The following is an 18,928-nucleotide window of genomic DNA, read 5'->3' on the forward strand; positions in this document are numbered from 1 at the left end:
GGGATAAAATGAAGTTGTAGAAGGAACAAATTTGTGAAAATATTTAAGAGGTCTGCAGGAATATTTTATGGACAATTGTGGTATTTTTATTGTCTATTAAAAGAGCTTAAAACAGGGAGGAGAAATTCATAGCCATTCTTTTTTACTCCCCAAGAGACAGGAAAATGTATATTCTGCTTGAACTGCTCTAACATAAGGTCCTTACAGAACAACTTCATTAAATGATCTTACTAAGACAGAGTGTCTGCTTCTGTCATTGGAAGGAAAAGTAATGGCTTGTTCCGGGTTAAATCACATTATGATCTGAGTAATATGGAGAAATAATAATTTGGTAGCCAAGGGTACTTGTGATGGATGTTCGCTGGTGTCACTACAGGGGGACAAAAGCATTAATTGAATGATAATCTTGAACATTCAGACTTATTATTTATGAATTGCATAGTAGAATAAGAAGAAAGATTGTGCTCTTGTGCTGCATAACTCTTTTTGGAAAATGATCGCTGATAGTGTTCAGTTAAAAGCTGGAAATGAATTTGCATATGTTAGAGCAAGTAATATTATTATAACCTAAGATTTAGAAAACATTTAGAGACACTTAGATGGGCAATTAAGAATTTTAGTGAATTAAGAGGTTATGGCCTATAGCGACCATCAGGGCTGGGCAGTGAGCTCTAGCCCCATTAGGACACTGAAAGAGGTTAACAAGGTTCTTGAAAAAGTTTTTCTGATGAATTCCGTTGGAAGGTATCTATATTCATTTTATTTCTTTTTCATAAATTTATCAGAAACAACTACATTTAATTATGAATAGGGAATAGTTGATAGTTAACTGGAACAAATTTTCCATTTTTCTTCTTAGAGGCAGCTGATGAATAATACAATGTGTTAAATATCTGATTGTCATTGAGGTGATTGATTTGAACTAGAAGAATGAGATCAAAATCCGTTCAATTATGCATCCATTTTTTATTAATGAACTGTTGGTAGAGAAAACCATGTAAAAGTTTAAAAGCATATAAAAGTAAAATCGATGTTTATTATCAAATTACCTATGTTTAATAGTATTGCCTTCGTATAATTTGGTAAATCAATAATCTTAATCTGGTCTTTTTGTTCAACATAGAGAGTGTATTTCTCGGTATCTACTCTTTTTCCTAAGGATTAAAATGTAACCACAGGAAATTCCTATGACAGTTGTATAATTTGATGAATTGTTGCGAACTCTGTACGTGCAGCAGCAATTTGTCTCTGCATTCTGGACTTGATTTAGCTTTATCCTTTTTCTCATAGGCATTCTGAAATATTTATGATGGCATACATTGGTAATCTGATGTGCAAGTCCTGTGAGAAACAGAAAGAACTAATTACTAGCAAATTTACAAGCCCTAGTATATCCTTCCAAATTCTGTTTCAATTTACTGTAAAAGAAGTGGAATAATGGGTGAAATATTATAAAACTATTACAGTTTTCTCTCTTAATTCTTGCCAGTTGCATCATTGATCATTAACCTGATCATATTTGTCCTTTTATACAAAGGTAGTGAACACCTGCTTTGGGTTTAAAGGAATTAATCATACAGTGTTCAAGATAAATAAATTTGGCCTTGACTGATCAGGTATTTTATGTACTAGTGTTTCCCAGCAGTCACATTTCAGCTATAACACTACAGTGAATAATCAGAAGCCAATTTGGGGTAAGTACCTTAAAATTAAATAGCCTTTGAATGAAGTACATATGTAATAATACTGATCACGAGTGTTTAACAGAGTAAGGAAATGGTATTTCAATTCACTTTGATACAGATAATATTTTAATTTATCAAATTAACACATCACTTTTATTCTCTTTAAATGATGTCATTGTAAATTTGAAGGCCAAATTCTTATAGGACTATTCATCGTGTTGTTTGGTTCACCAGTACTTCATGCTTTCTAATGAAATAGGATTCAAAACCCAATGAGGTAAGTGAATTTTTAAGACATTTTTTTGCTGTGAACTTTGTGTAGAAATTTTCTGGGAGAATTGGATGCTCAAATAATATTAATTTTAGTTATTAAGATTATTAATAAGAGGATACCCCTCAGATTATATTATAAGGGAAAATTATATCTTTCATAATATTATTTATTATTATTCTGACACAAACCAAATACCAGATGTGCCTAATGAATTGCCACTTGGTGACTTAAAAGTACAAATAACATTTTGAATACTTTTATTTCTACAAATTGATATTTCTAATCAGAAATCTTCTGAGATTTCTAATATATTCAATAATATATTAGAAAATGATACACAGAAATGTATTTTGGACATAAAGCTTCTCTTACTGGCTTTTCCTATTGTTGCACAACAGTTCACAACCTTATGTACTAATTTAATCCTCCAATAAAACATTTGCTTGAAATATACATCTATTTTTTTAAAATATTTTATTTATTTATTTGACAGACAGAGATCACAAGTAGGCAGAGAGGCAGGCAGAGAAAGAAGGGGAAGCAGGCTCCCCACTGAGCAGAGAGCCCAATGTGGGGCTCGATCCCAGGACCCTGGGATCATGACCTGAGCCGAAGGCAGAGGCTTTAACACACTGAGCCACTCAGGCGCCCCAACAAGTGCTTTTTTTAATTGCATTTTGAGGTCTTTTTCCTTTTCAAGTTGTGTATCTAAGCAAACAGAGTTTAACTACAAATATTAGCTGGCTAATGATTCTATATCTTAGTTTTAGAGAATAGTTGGCTATTAGTAATCTTTATATGTAATAGTGACTCTTAACATGACCCATTTATGGGTCATGATGACCCTCGTAATGGTCTATAAAACACTTTAGAAATATAGTTCTTCATTTTTTAAGGCTAACAATACATTGTTCTGGAGGCTTTCATCTTTATCCCCAATGAACATTATTTCCTAGTAACCTATTAAACTAGGAGTTACTAAGGGATACTAAGATGTGTTTTTTGTAAGGTAAAAGTAGTGTCACTAAAATTTATAAGGATTTCAGAGTCAGTATTTCATGAAGTTTGTGGTAATATCATCATTCTCAAGATGTAGTCAGATGGCTGAATTTCCTGCATTTTTAGTGGAGAACACTTTAATGAGGTGTCATTAGTATTGTAAATTGTACAAAGTTTTCAGTTACACCTTTTTTGTATGTGTTAAGTTTCAAATTATTCTTTGATTTTTTTAAAAAAATTGCTTTCTTCTTTTGTTATTGTTGTATCAGTTGTATTTGATGGTAATTGTGTTTCTTTATGGTTTTCCCAAGTTTTGTTTTTCCTCACTTTGAAAAAAGTGCACTGTGGATTTTGGGGTATTTTGCTCTCCAGAAGTGAGATTGTGTAAAGTGTGAAAATTCCTACTGCAAAGACTTTGCCAGATTACTCAAACTGATTTAAAATGTGTTAACTTTCTAGTATTATAGGTTTAAAACCACACTAGAATGTCTTCATTTTTTATTCTATTTCTCTTTTGATCTACAAACAGTTTTAGAGTAGAGTGGACAGAGAATTCCTTTGATAAAGAGTTAGAGTTGATCCCATTTAAAATCCTGGGAAATATAGGAAAAAGTATCATACAGCTATTTAGAGATAGTATTGCTTATTGATAGTGTTCCAGAATTATAACTTCTTTGATTTTAGATGACTGCTTTGTGTTTTGATCTAGTTCTTGAAGGAATATAAAAATGCCATTAGCACAGGCCTTATTTCTCCTAAAAGACGATCCTTCATCTGAAAACTGGCATGAGAATCATCTTACAATAGTCTGTTCTAATAGGTAAAAAGTTTTCTGTTGGAACTTACTAAGGTAAATTCTGATTATTTTGAAAACTAATGATGTTTTAATTAATGCACAGAGGTCAAAATGCGTAAGATCTTGTTGTGGAGTCTCCTATTGATTTTTTCTGGAAGTCAAGCCTCAAGACCATTGGCTCAAAGAAATATCGAATTTGCAGTGGACCTTTATCAAGCTATTTCTTTATCTCACGAGAACAACATTATATTTTCCCCTCTGGGAACAACATTGGGTCTTGGGATGGTACAACTGGGAGCAAAAGGAAAAGCACAACAGCAAATAAGACAAACTTTAAAACTTCAGGAAACCTCAGCTGGTGAGATTCTTACATATGATTATTTATACTGGATAAGATGTGCCCAAATTTATTTTGCCAATTAGAAGTTCAGGGTCCCAGAATTGAAATATTCAAAAGTGTGAACTTATAATAAAATGGAGAATTTTTAAAAATATTCATTTTAATTGCTTTCTAATGAAAATGTTACTAGAAGAATGTACTATTTTTAATACAGATTTTTTTATTTTTTATTTATTTTTTATTTTTTATTTTTTTATTTCTTTTAATACAGATATTTTTATATAGATATGAAACTGTGAGTATACCAGTATATTTTTTTTCTGTCCTGTTTCAGCCAGTTTTAATTGAGACTTATGTTGTGTGTGCATGCATGTGTCTATGTATGTATATTTGTTTATTCTTCCACTCTCACTATGTTGTGATGATTTTCTCATATCAGCTTCAGAATATAATTTTTAGTTGTTGCATTTTATTGCCTCTTATGGAAATATTGTTACTTACTTAACCTCTCATTATTAGGTAGTTTCCTATATTTCTCTTATAAAAATGCTGCAGTGAACATCCTCGCCCAGAAATCTTTGTGTGGATCTCTCATTATTTTATTAGCTTTTAAAAATTAGTTTTATAACTAAAATTCAACTTTTTCACCTGATTGAGACCAAGAAAAAGCAGTAATGTAGACATACATTTTAAAAGCTTGTTTGGTTAATAGTTTTTAAAGGAAAGCTTTTTATTTTATTATTATTATTTTTAAAGATTTTATTTATTTGACAGAGAGAGAAAGAGAGAGAGAGCACAAGCAGGGGGAGCTGCAAGCAGAAGGAGAGGGAGAAGCAGGCTCCCCAGACGAGGTCCTGTGTTCCAGGACCCTGGTACTATAACTAGAACCAAAAGCAGATGCTTAACTGACTGAGCCACCCAGGTGCCCTAGGAAATCTTTGAGAGAGATAGAGATCTCACAGATAGGGGGGAAGCAGGCTCCCTGCTGAGCAGAGAGCCCAATGTGGGGCATCTTGATCCCAGGACTCTGAGATCATAACTTGAGCTGAAGGCAGAGGCTTAACCCACTGAGCCACTCAGGAGCCCCTAGGAAATCTCTTTTAAAAAGCACTCAGATAACCTGAGGCCTTTTTGTGTTGAAGGGTTGTTGTTTCAGAGTCCCCTGAAAGTCTGAGATACTGTATAGAAGCTTTAGCGCTATCATCCTGTTTAAAAGGGTAGTTGTTGGGGTGTCTGGGTGGCTCAGTGGGTTGCAGCCTCTGCCTTCGGCTCGGGTCGTGGTCTCGGGGTCCTGGGATCGGGTCCCGCGTTGGGCTCTCTGCTCAGCAGGAAAGTAGCCTGCTTCCTCCTCGCTCTCTCTCTGCCTGCCTCTCTGCCTACTTTTAAAATAAATAAAATATTAAAAAAAAATAAAAGGGTAGTTGTTGGGGCATCTGGGTGGCTCCACAGTTAAGTGCCTGCCTTTGGTTCAGGCCATGATCTCGGCGTCCTGGGATAGGCGTTATGTTGGCTCCCACATCTGGCTCAGCGTTCCGTGGGGAGTCTGCTTGTCCCTCTGTCTCTCCCTTCCTCGGTGCTCTCTCTCTCTCTGTGTCAAGTAAATAAATAAAATCTTTTTTTAAGGTTTTATTTATTTACTTGACACAGAGAGAGAGATCACAAGTAGGCAGAGAAGCAGGCAGAGAGAGGGGGGAAGCAGGCTCCCCGCTGAGCAGAGAGCCCGATGCAGGGCTTGATCCCAGGACCCTGAGATCATGACCTGAGCCAAAAGCAGAGGCTTAATCCATTGAGTCACCCAGGTGCCCAAATAGAATCTTTATAAAGAGAGAGAGAAAAAAAAAAAGAGAGAGAGAGAGAGAGAGAGAGAGAGAGAGAGAAAGAAAAGAAAGAAAAAGAAAGGGTTGTCCATTTCTCTGGCTAACTATGTCCTCAATTTCCATAATGATTTTAATTTTAGACTTTTGCATCACTGTCAGGTAATATGTCCTAACCATCAGAGGAACTTTCCAGATTTTTGATGTGGAAATTTAATCACTATTACTAACTTCAGTATGTTTGCCTCAGAACAGAGTAATTATATTTAGAGATTTGTTTTTCTTTTTTAGAAGGTCTTGTTTGCTTTGTTTTAAATAAAAGCAATTTTAAGTAGAAAAGAAGTTGGTGATGGTGAAGTTAATTGCAAGAATTTTCCTTTGTGAATAATGCAAAATGAAGCTACTGTGTTCCAAATTTAGTCTTGACTGTCTGTATTAATTTCTGCAAATCCCACTACATAGTCTCAGAAACATTTAAATCACACAATACTGCTTTGAAAAGTAATAGAGCATTTATAAATATATGTAAAGTTGATTCTATGATAAATAAGCAAAATCAGAATCTCTGAAGTTTAAACTACTCTCTATGGATATATCTTGTAGAGAAACATGGAAATCTTAACAACTCTGTTACAACATTGTGAATGTAAGGCTAATCACAGTAGTAATGAGGACGACACTATCAATCACATACATAGTACAGCATTCACTGTTACTGTGTTTGGTATCCACTATCTCACTTACTCTTCACAGTTACTCTGTGAGGTGGACATAACCCTGCTGCTTAGACGAGGACACAGAGGCGAAGAAAGGTTCAGCAAATTGTCCAGAATGAATTCCAAAAATGATTCACTGAGAGCTGTGGATCCTTAGGGCAATATATTATATTTTCCTTGGGAGAATATATATATGGACAATTAAACATGAGTATGTTAACACATGTAACAAAATCTACCAAAGCTGCTTTCTATTATGCTTTGTTAAGGGAGAGAGAAAGAGAGGGACACAGATGGAAGATAATTGCAAAAGGAAAAGGCAGAGGAGCCAGAGAGAGAAAAAATATGAAAAATAAAATCTGGAAAATAAAAAAGAGGAGGGAATTAAGGAATAAGGAACAAGGAGACAGTTAAGGTAGGGGACAGAGTGGAAGAGGACAAGGGAATGGAAAAGGCTCAGGGGGTCTGGAGAAAGAAGAACAAAATGGTGTTAAGGGGGGGACCTAGGGTATGTCAGATCAGAAGGTGGTGACTGGTATTGGAACCCAAGATGAAGAGGAAAATCACTAGTAATGATCTTGTCTTTATTTAATATTTTTATATTTTGTTCTTCACGGGGTTTTTTTGCATCAATACTGATTTAAAAAAATGTGTTGTAACAAAATATCTTCTTGGTTATGGAGCCTGTTGGCATCTCCTTAAATTTTATGCTCAATATAAGTGTCCCATTGACTCATCCTAGTCCTGGCCCTACCTTCTATTCCCAATTTTTATCAAAGGTGCTCTCTGTTCAGTTAGTCTATATTTTACGTTTCCTGCTATCAGATTGTTTTATGTGAATACCTGCCTTGTTCCACAGATGGGTATACAACTCCTGGGATCCTACCCCCACAGGGCTCTCAGTGTCCTCTGCTCTTCTTTCCCCTTCTGTCGAAACATCTGCTCAGAATTTACCTTCTCCAGTCTACTGAGCATCTGATAATTCTCCATTTTGGCTTTGCTTCTAATATGCTGCTTACTAATCAAAGACTAACAGAGGTGCTTCCTTATTCCAAGGGTGTCATGGAAAGAGAACAAGCCATGAATCTTTGTTCTGCAACCAATTAAACTTATGATCTGTTCCTCTCAAGTTACTGTATCCGTCTGGATTTTAGATTCCTCACTAAAAAGAGAGGAGTTTGAATAAGTGATTTATATGGATCTTTTGGCTAAAATAATCTATAATCCTATGACTCCCTTTGTTTTCATGTTTGGATCTCTCACATTTCACACACAATTGGCCTTTGGGCCTTAACTGTAGGAGAAGTAAACATGTAATGAATTTTGGAACATTTTCTGAAGGTCTAGTACAATCAAACCAAAAGTTACATTCACCCCATGACCTGTAGATTTTCTCTAGCTCTGCTTTAGGAAATGAAATAAATTGATTCTCTTTGCTTATTAGGATCCACGTATACATATTGTTTTTGATCTGTGTGAAAAGAGGTTATTAATCTATAAATTTAATCAAATTTATAAGGCAGATAACTTTATATTCTCCTTCAAACTTGTGCTACTTGATGACATTTTTCATTGACTTCTGAATCCAGTGATTTATCAGAGGGCAACTGACTGTTTGTCATACAGTCTTAGACCTTAAGTACTTGACATAAATCTTTTTGCTCTGACAAATGAGTCAGAACTATTTTTCTCCCCCTTTCTTTTTCCCCCCATTCCTTTAAAAATGCTCATAAATTAAAAATTTCTGAAGATTAGTTTCAAATTCTGCCACTTCATTTCTGACCTTATTTAATTCTTTTGAAAATACTCACGTTTTCACTCAGAAAGTCTTCTTTATAGCCTCCCATTTATTGAGATATTTCCCTCAGCTTTAAATTGCAGATGATTGCCTCTGAAATTGCATAAACAAGTAAAATAGATTAACCTTCTTCCCTTCCTTATGTAAGAATTCTAGGATTGTAAGGACTTGCTGAAATTCTTCAAAGGGTAATAAGTTCTTATGGCTAAAATTGTTTATGTCTGTATCTATATCCCCAAGAATGGAGAACCATGGAATTTGAAATATAATGAAATATACTTCCCAGAGACTCCAGTATGGTTATATGGGTTGTACCTGCAGGAAAGCAGGGGAGGACTAGGAGAGAAGTGGGGACTGAAATGTAGGCTCCACTCAGCCAGACAAGATATAAGGCCATGGGGCTATAGCCCTCCCCCACCTCCACCAGTAATAGAATGTATTCTTATTTGCACAAAGATGTTATGACTGTTAGCTCTCCGATAAAGTGTATGCACATACATACACATGCACACACACAAATGCCTTATTTCCAATGGACAACTCAAGGCAACTCCTCATTAAAACTTTTCTCTCTTTATTCGGTGGGTATCTTCTAATGACAAGCCATTTATGTTTTCTCCAATAAAGAATAATTGCCTATACTCAACTTTTAAGTTATAAAAATAGCATTTTATTTAACTGAAAATATAACAAAGGCCCTGAAAGTAGCTTAGATTTGAAATACAGTTCCTAGACTCAATGATTGAGTCCTAGGATTAAGCCAGAAGGGAATGAAAAGCATCAATATCTTTGGTCGTGAATAGGAAGCCCCTGAACAAGGACCAAAGCTGAATTGTCTCCTAGGCACATCTACCTTCCCAACAACAGTGCGGTCAGAATGAGCCAACAATAAATAACAGGCCAACAGTGATTCTAGCTGACTCTGGTGGCCTCATTTGGCTTCTGGCAATAGTTGGAACAGTTAAAGATCTTTGTTGTTCATGTAGACAGCCAAAATATATACATTCATGAACCTGAAGAAATAGGCAATTCTGATTCTTGTGCATCTCTAGAGCTGATTATAGGGGTTGCTCATAAATTTCAAAACTTGGACAGGTGCCATTGCTCACAACAGAGCAATTCTTAAGCTGAAATAAAAACAATATTGAAAAAGATTGCTCGTCACTGTCATCCCCCCATCAGTATTCATTAGTATTTTCCTTCCATAAATATTGCATGTTATGCAAAGAATGAGGTTCTAAAGATAAATTTCCAACAAGTAAGAATGAGCTAAATTTGACTATAAAAAGGGAATTTCCTTCAGCCTGTTTAAATGCACATTCTTGTTTTTGGTGAATTTCAAATTTACATGACAATCTTCCTGTTTAAGAACTGAGTTCTTTATAAAATGCATATTCTATGAAGATAAATGCTTAAAGTATTTATACTAACTCAGGAAGGACCATTAGTTATACCTAAGGGTGCAAAAAATGGTGATATGAATCAGTGTTTAGAAGCAAAGCTGAAAAGCTGTTGTTTTTATGTTGTTCAATATGTCAGTATACATTATAATTATTTTTTAGGGGAAGAATTTTCTGTGCTGAAGTCATTTTTCTCTGCCATCTCAGAGAAAAAGCAAGAATTTACATTTAATCTTGCCAATGCCCTCTACCTTCAAGAAGGATTCACTGTGAAAGAACAGTATCTCCATAGCAACAAGGAATTTTTTCAGAGTGCCATAAAACTGGTGGATTTTCAGGATGCAAAGACTTCTGCAGAGACAATAAATACCTGGGTAGAAAGCAAAACAGATGGTAAAGTTTCCCATTTTCATAAACTCATTATTTGCCATTGTATTCATGGTTTTTAATATCCTAGAGTAAAGAATGGTTGAATATTTTCCTACTAAACTATGGCTCAGAGGGCTCTCCCATTTTGCTTTCCTGTTATTCAAATTAATACCAAATGGTAAAACTGAGACAGACTGTAAGCTGCTTTGAAAAGCATACAGGTTTTTTGAAAGACACCTATTCATAGAATTTTAATGGAAAAACCTTTAATAATAATTTTTGTTTAAGCATAGGTTTTTAATCTATGGCTGTAGAAATAATATCTTTGGCCAGGTAAAAATTAGATCTGTCAACCTCAAGTGCCTTCTTTTCTACATATTAAATAACACATCTTAGTTGGATGGGTTAATGTTTAATAAGAAATGTTGATAGTCCTATCATAAACATGGTAATCTAAACTTTAATTTCAATACAAGCCAGCCAAAATTCCTCAGGGACTATGGAGTCACACAGTAGAAAGAACACAAGTTTAAAGTTACTCAGATCTGAATTCACATCCTACCCAGTTCTAAGCTATGCCCCACCTAAAATGAGGATAGTATTAGAACGTTTCAGGATTATTAGAAGGTTTGAGAATAATGTATGTGAAATAACAAACATATATCAGGTCCTTGTTTAACAGTGGTTTGTTTCTTTGGTCATCCATTCTGCTGCAAAAAATTATGATGGCATAAATGGCGGCCATATTCTTTATAGGAAGCCTCATACAGGGAGGCATAGTTGAGAATGTGAGATTGGTGTTTTGAGCAGCTTTCACAAGAAAGTATCATTAATGGGACACATAATGAACATCCCTAGACAGCTCCATGGCACTCAGTCATGCTTTTATGTTGGGTGGTTGTTTAGAAGAAGAAAATCATGCTAGCAACTCCATTCTTGTCCCTTCTCCGGCGGTCACTGGCACTAGCCATGGGAGCAGAAGGTTTGAGGGTACCATTAACTTACTAATTCTGATTGACCTGCTGGAGAAACTTGCAATAAAGTTTGAAAACTATGAGTAAATATGCAGGCAGAGACATTCAGTTTTTGTTCTTTCTGGCTGAAAAACAATTCACACAAATAATCTTGCTGAAGAGAGTCCATTAGTAGGTCTGTCCAGATTTGCCTCAGAGAGTCTTGTATCTCCCGTTTCCTAGTAATATCTGTTTGTACCTGTTTCTAAGTGAAATGTTTAATAGTGCTGCTTTTTACTCTCAGAATTGCCAAGATTAGAGGAGAAAGCACCTGTTTATAACTGATCTGCAAAAGAAATTTTAGTTTCAGTGCTATATAAAGCAGTCCCACTGAACCACTATTGCTTATCTCTTCTTGTTTCCTCCTCCACTCGCATCACAGGGAAAATTAAAGACATGTTTTCAGAGGAAGACTTTGGTCCTCTGACTCGGCTTGTCCTGGTGAATGCTGTTTATTTCAAGGGTGATTGGAAGCAGAAATTCACAAAAGAGAGCACACAGTTGATGAATTTTACTAAGAAAGATGGTGCAGCAGTCAAAATCCCAATGATGAAGACTCTTGTGAGAACAAAATATGGTAATATGAAAAATCGCCCTCCAAAGCATGATTTTGGGAATTGCCAAGGATATTTACTTAATATTTTCTTTCTGTTTCAGGTTATTTTTCTGAATCGTCCATGAACTACCAGGTTTTGGAATTACCTTATAAAGGTGATAAGTTTAGTTTAATCATCGTACTTCCTGCAGAAGACGTGCACATAGAAGAAATGGAAAAGCGAATTACTGCTCATCAACTCCTAAAGTGGTTCTCCGAGATGCAAGAAGAGGAAGTGGAAGTAAGCCTCCCTAGGTTGGTAATGTCATTTTATTATTTGGTTCTTCTGTTTTCACTTATGGAGACATTTGAATAGCTGGCTGAAAGATAACAGATACTTGAAAAGGCCACTGATCGGAAGAAAAATTCATTTGGAAGTGTAGCTCCACTTCATGGATACACAGGCAAGTCTGAACATTACCAGCAATGCTTTGCCATGAGGAGAACTGAATATAAAGGCTCAATATTCTCTGAAATAGATGAAGAAATGTAAGTCTGCAAGCTAGAATGCTGAGATGAAAAGGAATTTTTATTCTTTTTATTATACAAACTTATCTTTCTCTACTTTCTTTACTAATTGGAATTTTAAATACCTATCTTCTGTTACATTTTAGGAACCCCCCCGCCCATACTTATGCTACCAGACAATTAAAAGATATGTTATTTTGACAATTAAAAGATATGTTAAATCAACTTTGACAGCTAGTGCTCTAATAGTCATTGAATGATAAATAGGAAATCCAATGGCCAGGTTTAGATAGTTAATATAAAATGGAAATTGCAAAGGCTTATCTCAGGAAACAATAATCGTCGACACTAATTTCTTAATATCATGCTTCTGGCTAACAGGAGAAACTTCAAAGTGAGTGGTGCCCACATAACTCAATTCACACTCCGCCTCAATTTTTTAAAAAGAAGCAGATGTTTAATGAATGATATTCTGTCCTTTTCATTTCTAAATTTCCTGCAAACAAAGCCTGTATGGCTTATACACCCCTCTTCTGGGCCTTTTGTCATTTAAACCTCTTGGCTTTTCCTTGTTTTTCCACTTAGCTGGGATTCAGTCACTCATTTCAATCATATTCTCACCATATAACTTTAATGCTTTTTGCTACTTGGTCTTCGTCCTGCTTTAATTTCTCCCTAATCATCCTCAATCCCCAGCCTACTCATAAAGCCACTCCTGCTTTCCAACTATTAATTTTCTTAAGCAAAAACCCAGAAAGCAACCCCTTCTGGCCTCACTGAGGCTGGAGCTGGGTACCCCTTACTTTTCTTCAACTTTCTTTTTTAATACTCACACAAACTGCACCAAAACTTGACTTCTATTCCCAGGTGCCAGTTTATGTTGATTTCTCTCACTTTCAACATGTGTCTCAACTTCCCGTTCCTTAAAGAGGACATATCATTAAGCAAACCTGCCTCTCTACCCTTCACCTCAAGATCTGTATACATCTTTGAAGATCTTCTCTCCTTCTACCTTCCTTGTCATCCTGGAGAATGAGGTCTCCTATGTTTTTCTCACCCTAATTCTAGGTTGTTGATCCTAATACTATTGACCATCCCCCTTTTCTTGAAAACCTTGCATTCTTCAACCCCTGGAGCACTACTCGCTTCTGTTTATTTTTCTCTCTTCTGTAAAATTTCCTTGCTCCCTGACTTAGAGTTTTTTTCTTTCTGTTCCCAACTAATGTTCACTAGAATTTCATTAAAATTTTCTTCTTACTCTCTTTTATTCTTCATTCTTTAGTCTCTTTTATTCTTTGTTCTTACTCTCTTTTTATTCCCTTATTCTTCATGTCTCTAAAATCTGAATCTCTCCCCCAACCTCTCTTCTAATTCCCCAGCATCTGCATATCTCTACCTGGATATTATTCAGTCTTTCAAAGAGTATTTTTTTTGGGGGGGGGGTCCTACTACATGTAAGCTATTGGAGATAAAATTATGTGACAGTTTATCTTCTAATAACAGAAATAACAACTTGGGGTATTAACTTGTTTATTTTCAAATTTCTTTCTCTCTCTTCTTCTTTTGGAAAGATCACGATTTGGGGTCAAAAACACTGTGTTTAGAAATTGTTCATGCCATGTACTAGCAGTGGGGTCTTAGGAGAGTCATTTGACAGTCCTGAATTGTGGTTTATCAGTCTTGGAATAGTGATACTTGTAGCCAAGTTAGCCCCAACATCTTCAGCCCAGTTAACAAATGCCTAGATAATAAAGCATAAGTCCCAGACTCAACTGACAACAGGAAATAAGGGCTTTTGCCAGAATTCCCTTCTCTAGCATGTTAGGAATCTCTGCAAGAATGCTGCACAGCCCACAAATCCATCCAGGCTACAGAAGTCTGGACAGCTTTTCCATACTGTCTTATTATCAGCTTCTCCAAACTGTGGCCACACTTCTCACACAACTTCTCTTACAGTATGGATGCAGGCTTCTCTTTTAATTCCTCCAAGAACAATGGTTATGGGTTGAATTATGTCCCTCTTAATTCATAAGGGGGTTGAAGTCCTAACCCCCACTACCCCAGATTGTGACTTTTCTGGAGACAGAGTCTTTATAGAGGTAATCAAGTTAAAGTGAAGTTATCAGTGTGGGCCCTCATCCAATATGGCTGGAGTCTTTATAAACAGAAGAAAGTTGATTACAGAGATATATGTAGCGGAAAGACTAAGTGAAGAGACAGAGGGAGAAGATGTCCATCTGCAGGCCAAGGGGAGAGGCCTGGAACATAGCTCACAGTCCTCAAAAGGAACCAATGCTACCCACACCTTAATTTTAGACCTCTAGCCTCTACAACTATGAGACAATAAATCTGTTATTTAAGCCCACCAGGTTTGTGGTAATGTTAAGGTAGCCCTTGGCAAATTAATAGAAGTAAGAACATTTTCAATATTTGACCAAATTTTACTGAAAGCTGTGTGTTAATAAAAGGGTGGAAAGTTATTTAAAAACCATGTGCCGCGGGATGAGTGTTTCTGGAGTTTAAGCCATTTCTTATAACCAGGAATCTCCTGTCCATTGCTGTCCTGGTGCCAGACCCACCCTCACTCAAAGTCTTTTCTATCTCCCTCCTACCCAGCATCCAGAGTCCTTCAGCTTTTCCCAGCACAGAAAGAAGGTAACATAGGTTTTCTCCCACGGCCTTTAAGCCCAGACTCCCAGTCATGATAAGAATCTTAAGCAGCAGATTTTGACCCTCAGTGGAAACTTTTCATATCATCTAGAATAGATTATACCCTCATGATTTCAAATTTCACTATTTCCATCCCACTGGTTCTATTTGCATAATGAGAAGTTCATTGTGTTGCTTTTCCCAAACAAATGAACACTTGTTTTAAAGGCGAAATTTGAATCTTCAGTGATATGAAAACAGAAATATTAATTGGCAGTTGTACATCCTTTTCTCAAACAAATCCCAGGCACCAAATATTTTTTAAAAATTTTGTGGCAGTTTCAATTACAGAACCTCATAACATACTTCTATTCATAGCACAAAATCTAGCAAATAGAAGGTGCTAAGAAAGTGATAGCTATTTTTCTTTCAGAAGTAATGGTTATTTTTCTTTCTCTGTTAAGATCACTGCCCAGGGTGCCTTGGTGCCTCAGTTGGTTAAGTGTCTGCCTTTGACTCAGGTCATGATCCCAGGGTCCTGTGATCAAGTACCGGGTCCCAGGTTGGGCTCCCTGCTCAGTGGGGAGTCTGTTTCTCCTCCTTCTGCCCCTCCCCTCCACTCATGCTCTCTCTCTCTCTCAAAATAATTAACTAAATAAAAATCTTTAAGATCACTGCCTAGCCAATCCCAAAATAGAAGGTCTCCTCTGACTTCTCAGTCACTCTCACGCCTGTCCCCTCTGTCTGAAAGACCCTTCCTTGTCTGTGGTGTCTAACCAGTAAATTCTCATTCATCCTTCAACATCTCTCACAGTTAACTCTTTGGTGTACTTTCCCCCAACATGCTCAGTTAGAATCAACCATCCCTTATTTTTATTTCTAGAACATTTTATACAAATTTACATTATGGCACTTGTTACATTACATTTCCATCTCTTGCTCACATTCTCATCTATCTTTTTAAGATGTGAGCTCTGGAACAGGGAGTTATATCTCCTTCATTTTGACTTCTATGGTCCCTAGGACATTTCATGGCATATTGTATGTGCTAAATGAATACTGTTTAATTAAATTATATAAATATTTTCAAAGAAAACAATTCTATGTTGTTTCCCTTTATCTAATGATAAATACCTCAAAAATCAGAATTCAAATTTCCAGTCAGATTTTAATTCATTCCTTGTGAGGATCCTGATGAAACTTTCCCATACATGCAGCATAATGAAAGGCAGGACATCAACCATTTTCTTGGAAACCTCTCTAGAGAAATAAAAATGAGATTTTTAAATTCACAAGACTAAAACATTGTTATCAGTTATTCAGTCATATTAACACAATATTACATTTAAAATGTATTCACTTTTCATAAGAGGATGAGCCTTCCAATTTATTAAAGGAATGACTTGCTTATGTGTTAAGTTCACAATTTTAGTTTCCTGAGCAGGAAGATCATGGATTGAAAGTTCTAAAGTACATTTTCCTCTACATGAATAATTTCCTTACAACACAAAAACACCTATTTGAAATCTGTTCAGTACAGAAAGGGAAAACTATATAAGCTGAGTAAATACTTTAGAATGGATAGACAGTTTCCAGTTTTATTACTCAATGCTGTGGTTCTCTCATATCTGGATGAATGCATTAGGCTTTTAAAATGATAACTAAACAATTATCATATCATTTCATTTATATGTGGAACATAAAGAATAGCATGGAGGGCATTACAAGAAGGGAGGGGAAAATGAAGAGGAGGAATCGGAAAGGGAGAAAAACCATGAGAGACTATGGACTCCGGGAAATAAACTGAGGGCTTTAGAGGGGAGGGTGGTTAGGGGCTGGATGACGGGTATTAAGGAGGGGACATATTGCATGGAGCACTGGGTATTATATGCAAACAATGAATCATGGAACACTACACCAAAAACTAATGAAGTACTGTATGGTGACTAACATAACATAATAAAATAAAATAGAAAATTTTTTAAAAATGGTAACTAAAGATTTCGGTAAAACCAAACAGTTTAATCAGCTGTATTAGTTTCCTAGGACTTAAAATAACAAAAATTCATTCACATAATTCTGGAGGTTAGAAGTCCAAAATCAAGATGTCAGCAGGGCATTCTCTCTGAGACTGTGTGGAATCCTTCCTTGCCTCTACTCAGGTTCTTGTGGCGTTCCATCATCTTTGGTGTTCCTCTGCTTATAAATGCACCACTCCCATCTTTGCCTCTGTTGTCATGTGGCCATCTCTCTTCAAGTGGCATTCTCCTTTCTTATGAGGACACCAATCATATTGGATTAAGGGTCCCTCTATTCCATTATGACTTTGGGCTAACTAATTACATCTGCAATGACCCTATTTAAATAAGGTCACATCATGAGGTACTGAGAGATAGGGATTTAACATATGAATGTGGGGGGGCACAATTTAATTTGTAACATCTGCTATACTAAATTCTGTTAATAAAACAAATAAAAATCTCTTTGGTAGCAAAATTTAGTGTTTGCCAAAGAGAGAAAAATTAATCATAAAAATGCTTCTATATTAGTAACACGAGGAAGGAACATGTGAGTGACTATTTAGATTTTGGTTACTGTTTAGAAACATTTCTTCTTTCCCTTTGATGTAGGACTTGTTTAGAATCAAGGCCAATAAGATAGAATATAGTCTAAAAATACTAGAGTGCTTTCTAGTGTTTATTATTTATAACATACCAGATATCTAATTTGGACATTACCCGCATTGGATAGCAGCTAAAATAATCATGTTACTTTGTCTAAACGTAATATAGGATCCTACAAATATCTTAGTACTCAAAATTCTTCAGGTTGAAGAGTCTGACACACAGTTTCTATATATCATATCTTCTCTATTTAAGAAACTCTCTGAGAACATGTTTTATGATTATGTGTATGGGCAAAAGTGATTATTTAATACATGCAAATAAGATAAAAAAGCAACTTTCAATTATACAGCACTTTAACTTTGTAAAGCATTTAATTAAACATTTTAATACTAAATGTTGTGGTTCTGCAGTCTGACTCGGTTACATCTTGCATTTTGCAGGGAAGGAAACTGAGTTAGTCAAAAAGTGAATTGATCAACATTCAACTAAGTGTTGAAAGACAGAATTAGCTCTCATGTCTACTGTCTTACAGCTTTGTGCTCTTACTGGTTTGCCACTTCCTAGAAATTTTATCTCCTGTTCAAAAGCACAGATTGATCGGGATCCCACTATGGGCAAGGAATGGAAACAGATGCAAAGGGATAGACATGCTCCCTGCTAGTAAGATGGTCACCACTTAGATGGAGTGGTGCAAGATTTGCACAAGAAATTTATTAACAATATCCAGCAGTAGACAGTAAATATTTAAAGAAAGTTATAATCAGGAAGCACTAGGAAGTTCATGAAACAAAAGAGAGGGGACAGGAAACCTCAGAAACTGGAGTTGTAAACAAAGTCTTTACAGAAGGGGAAGGACTTGAACTGAGCTTTAAAAGAATCGAGAAGGTTAAGTCCTGTACGGAAAGAGGAATTGTTGAAAATTTCCAAGTAAGATAGTGGAATGATTAAGGCAGTATTTTAGAAAGATAAATTTGGTAGTCACAATGCTTTTTTCATGATGGAGAGCATGTCTCAATCCTTTCTACACTCCCCACTACTTCCCATGTTTCTGGATAATTTCTCTTATTCCTTAAAACCAAGTTTGGGTTTTAGAAAGCTTGTCTGATCTTTCCATTCAAGACCACAATATCTGGGGTTCCTGGGTGGCTCAGTCAGTTAATTATCTGCCTTTGGCTCAGGTCATTATCCTGGGGTCCTGGGATCAAGCTCCAAGTTAGGCAGCAGGAAGTCTGCTTCTCCCTTTCCCTCTGAGCCTTCCCCTCCCCTCTGCTTGTGCTCTCACTCTTGTGCAATCTACCTCTCTCTCAAATGAATAAATAAAAAATCTTAAAAAAAGGAAAAAATATAACACAACATCTTTCCTTTTCCCTGTTGGGAAAACTTCT

At 36.0% G+C, this 18,928-nt stretch overlaps 1 protein-coding gene across 1 annotated transcript in view; it reads left to right on the forward strand.

Annotated features, from left to right (window-relative positions):
• The first annotated feature begins 2,244 nt into the window (after positions 1-2,244).
• LOC111151758 (serpin family I member 2) overlaps positions 2,245-18,928 on the forward strand; it is a 34,168-nt gene continuing 17,484 nt past the window's right edge. The window contains exons 1-5 of the mRNA XM_022509937.1: positions 2,245-2,258; positions 3,856-4,112; positions 9,985-10,215; positions 11,587-11,781; positions 11,862-12,054. Coding sequence (XP_022365645.1) covers positions 3,866-4,112; positions 9,985-10,215; positions 11,587-11,781; positions 11,862-12,054 — 866 coding nt within the window. The 5' untranslated portion in view covers positions 2,245-2,258; positions 3,856-3,865. The remainder of the gene's footprint in view (positions 2,259-3,855; positions 4,113-9,984; positions 10,216-11,586; positions 11,782-11,861; positions 12,055-18,928) is intronic.

This window comes from Enhydra lutris, unplaced genomic scaffold (genome assembly GCF_002288905.1).
Source record: "Enhydra lutris kenyoni isolate GAN:26980312 unplaced genomic scaffold, ASM228890v2 scaffoldscaffold2, whole genome shotgun sequence".
In the NCBI taxonomy this organism is placed as follows: Eukaryota; Metazoa; Chordata; class Mammalia; order Carnivora; family Mustelidae; genus Enhydra; species Enhydra lutris.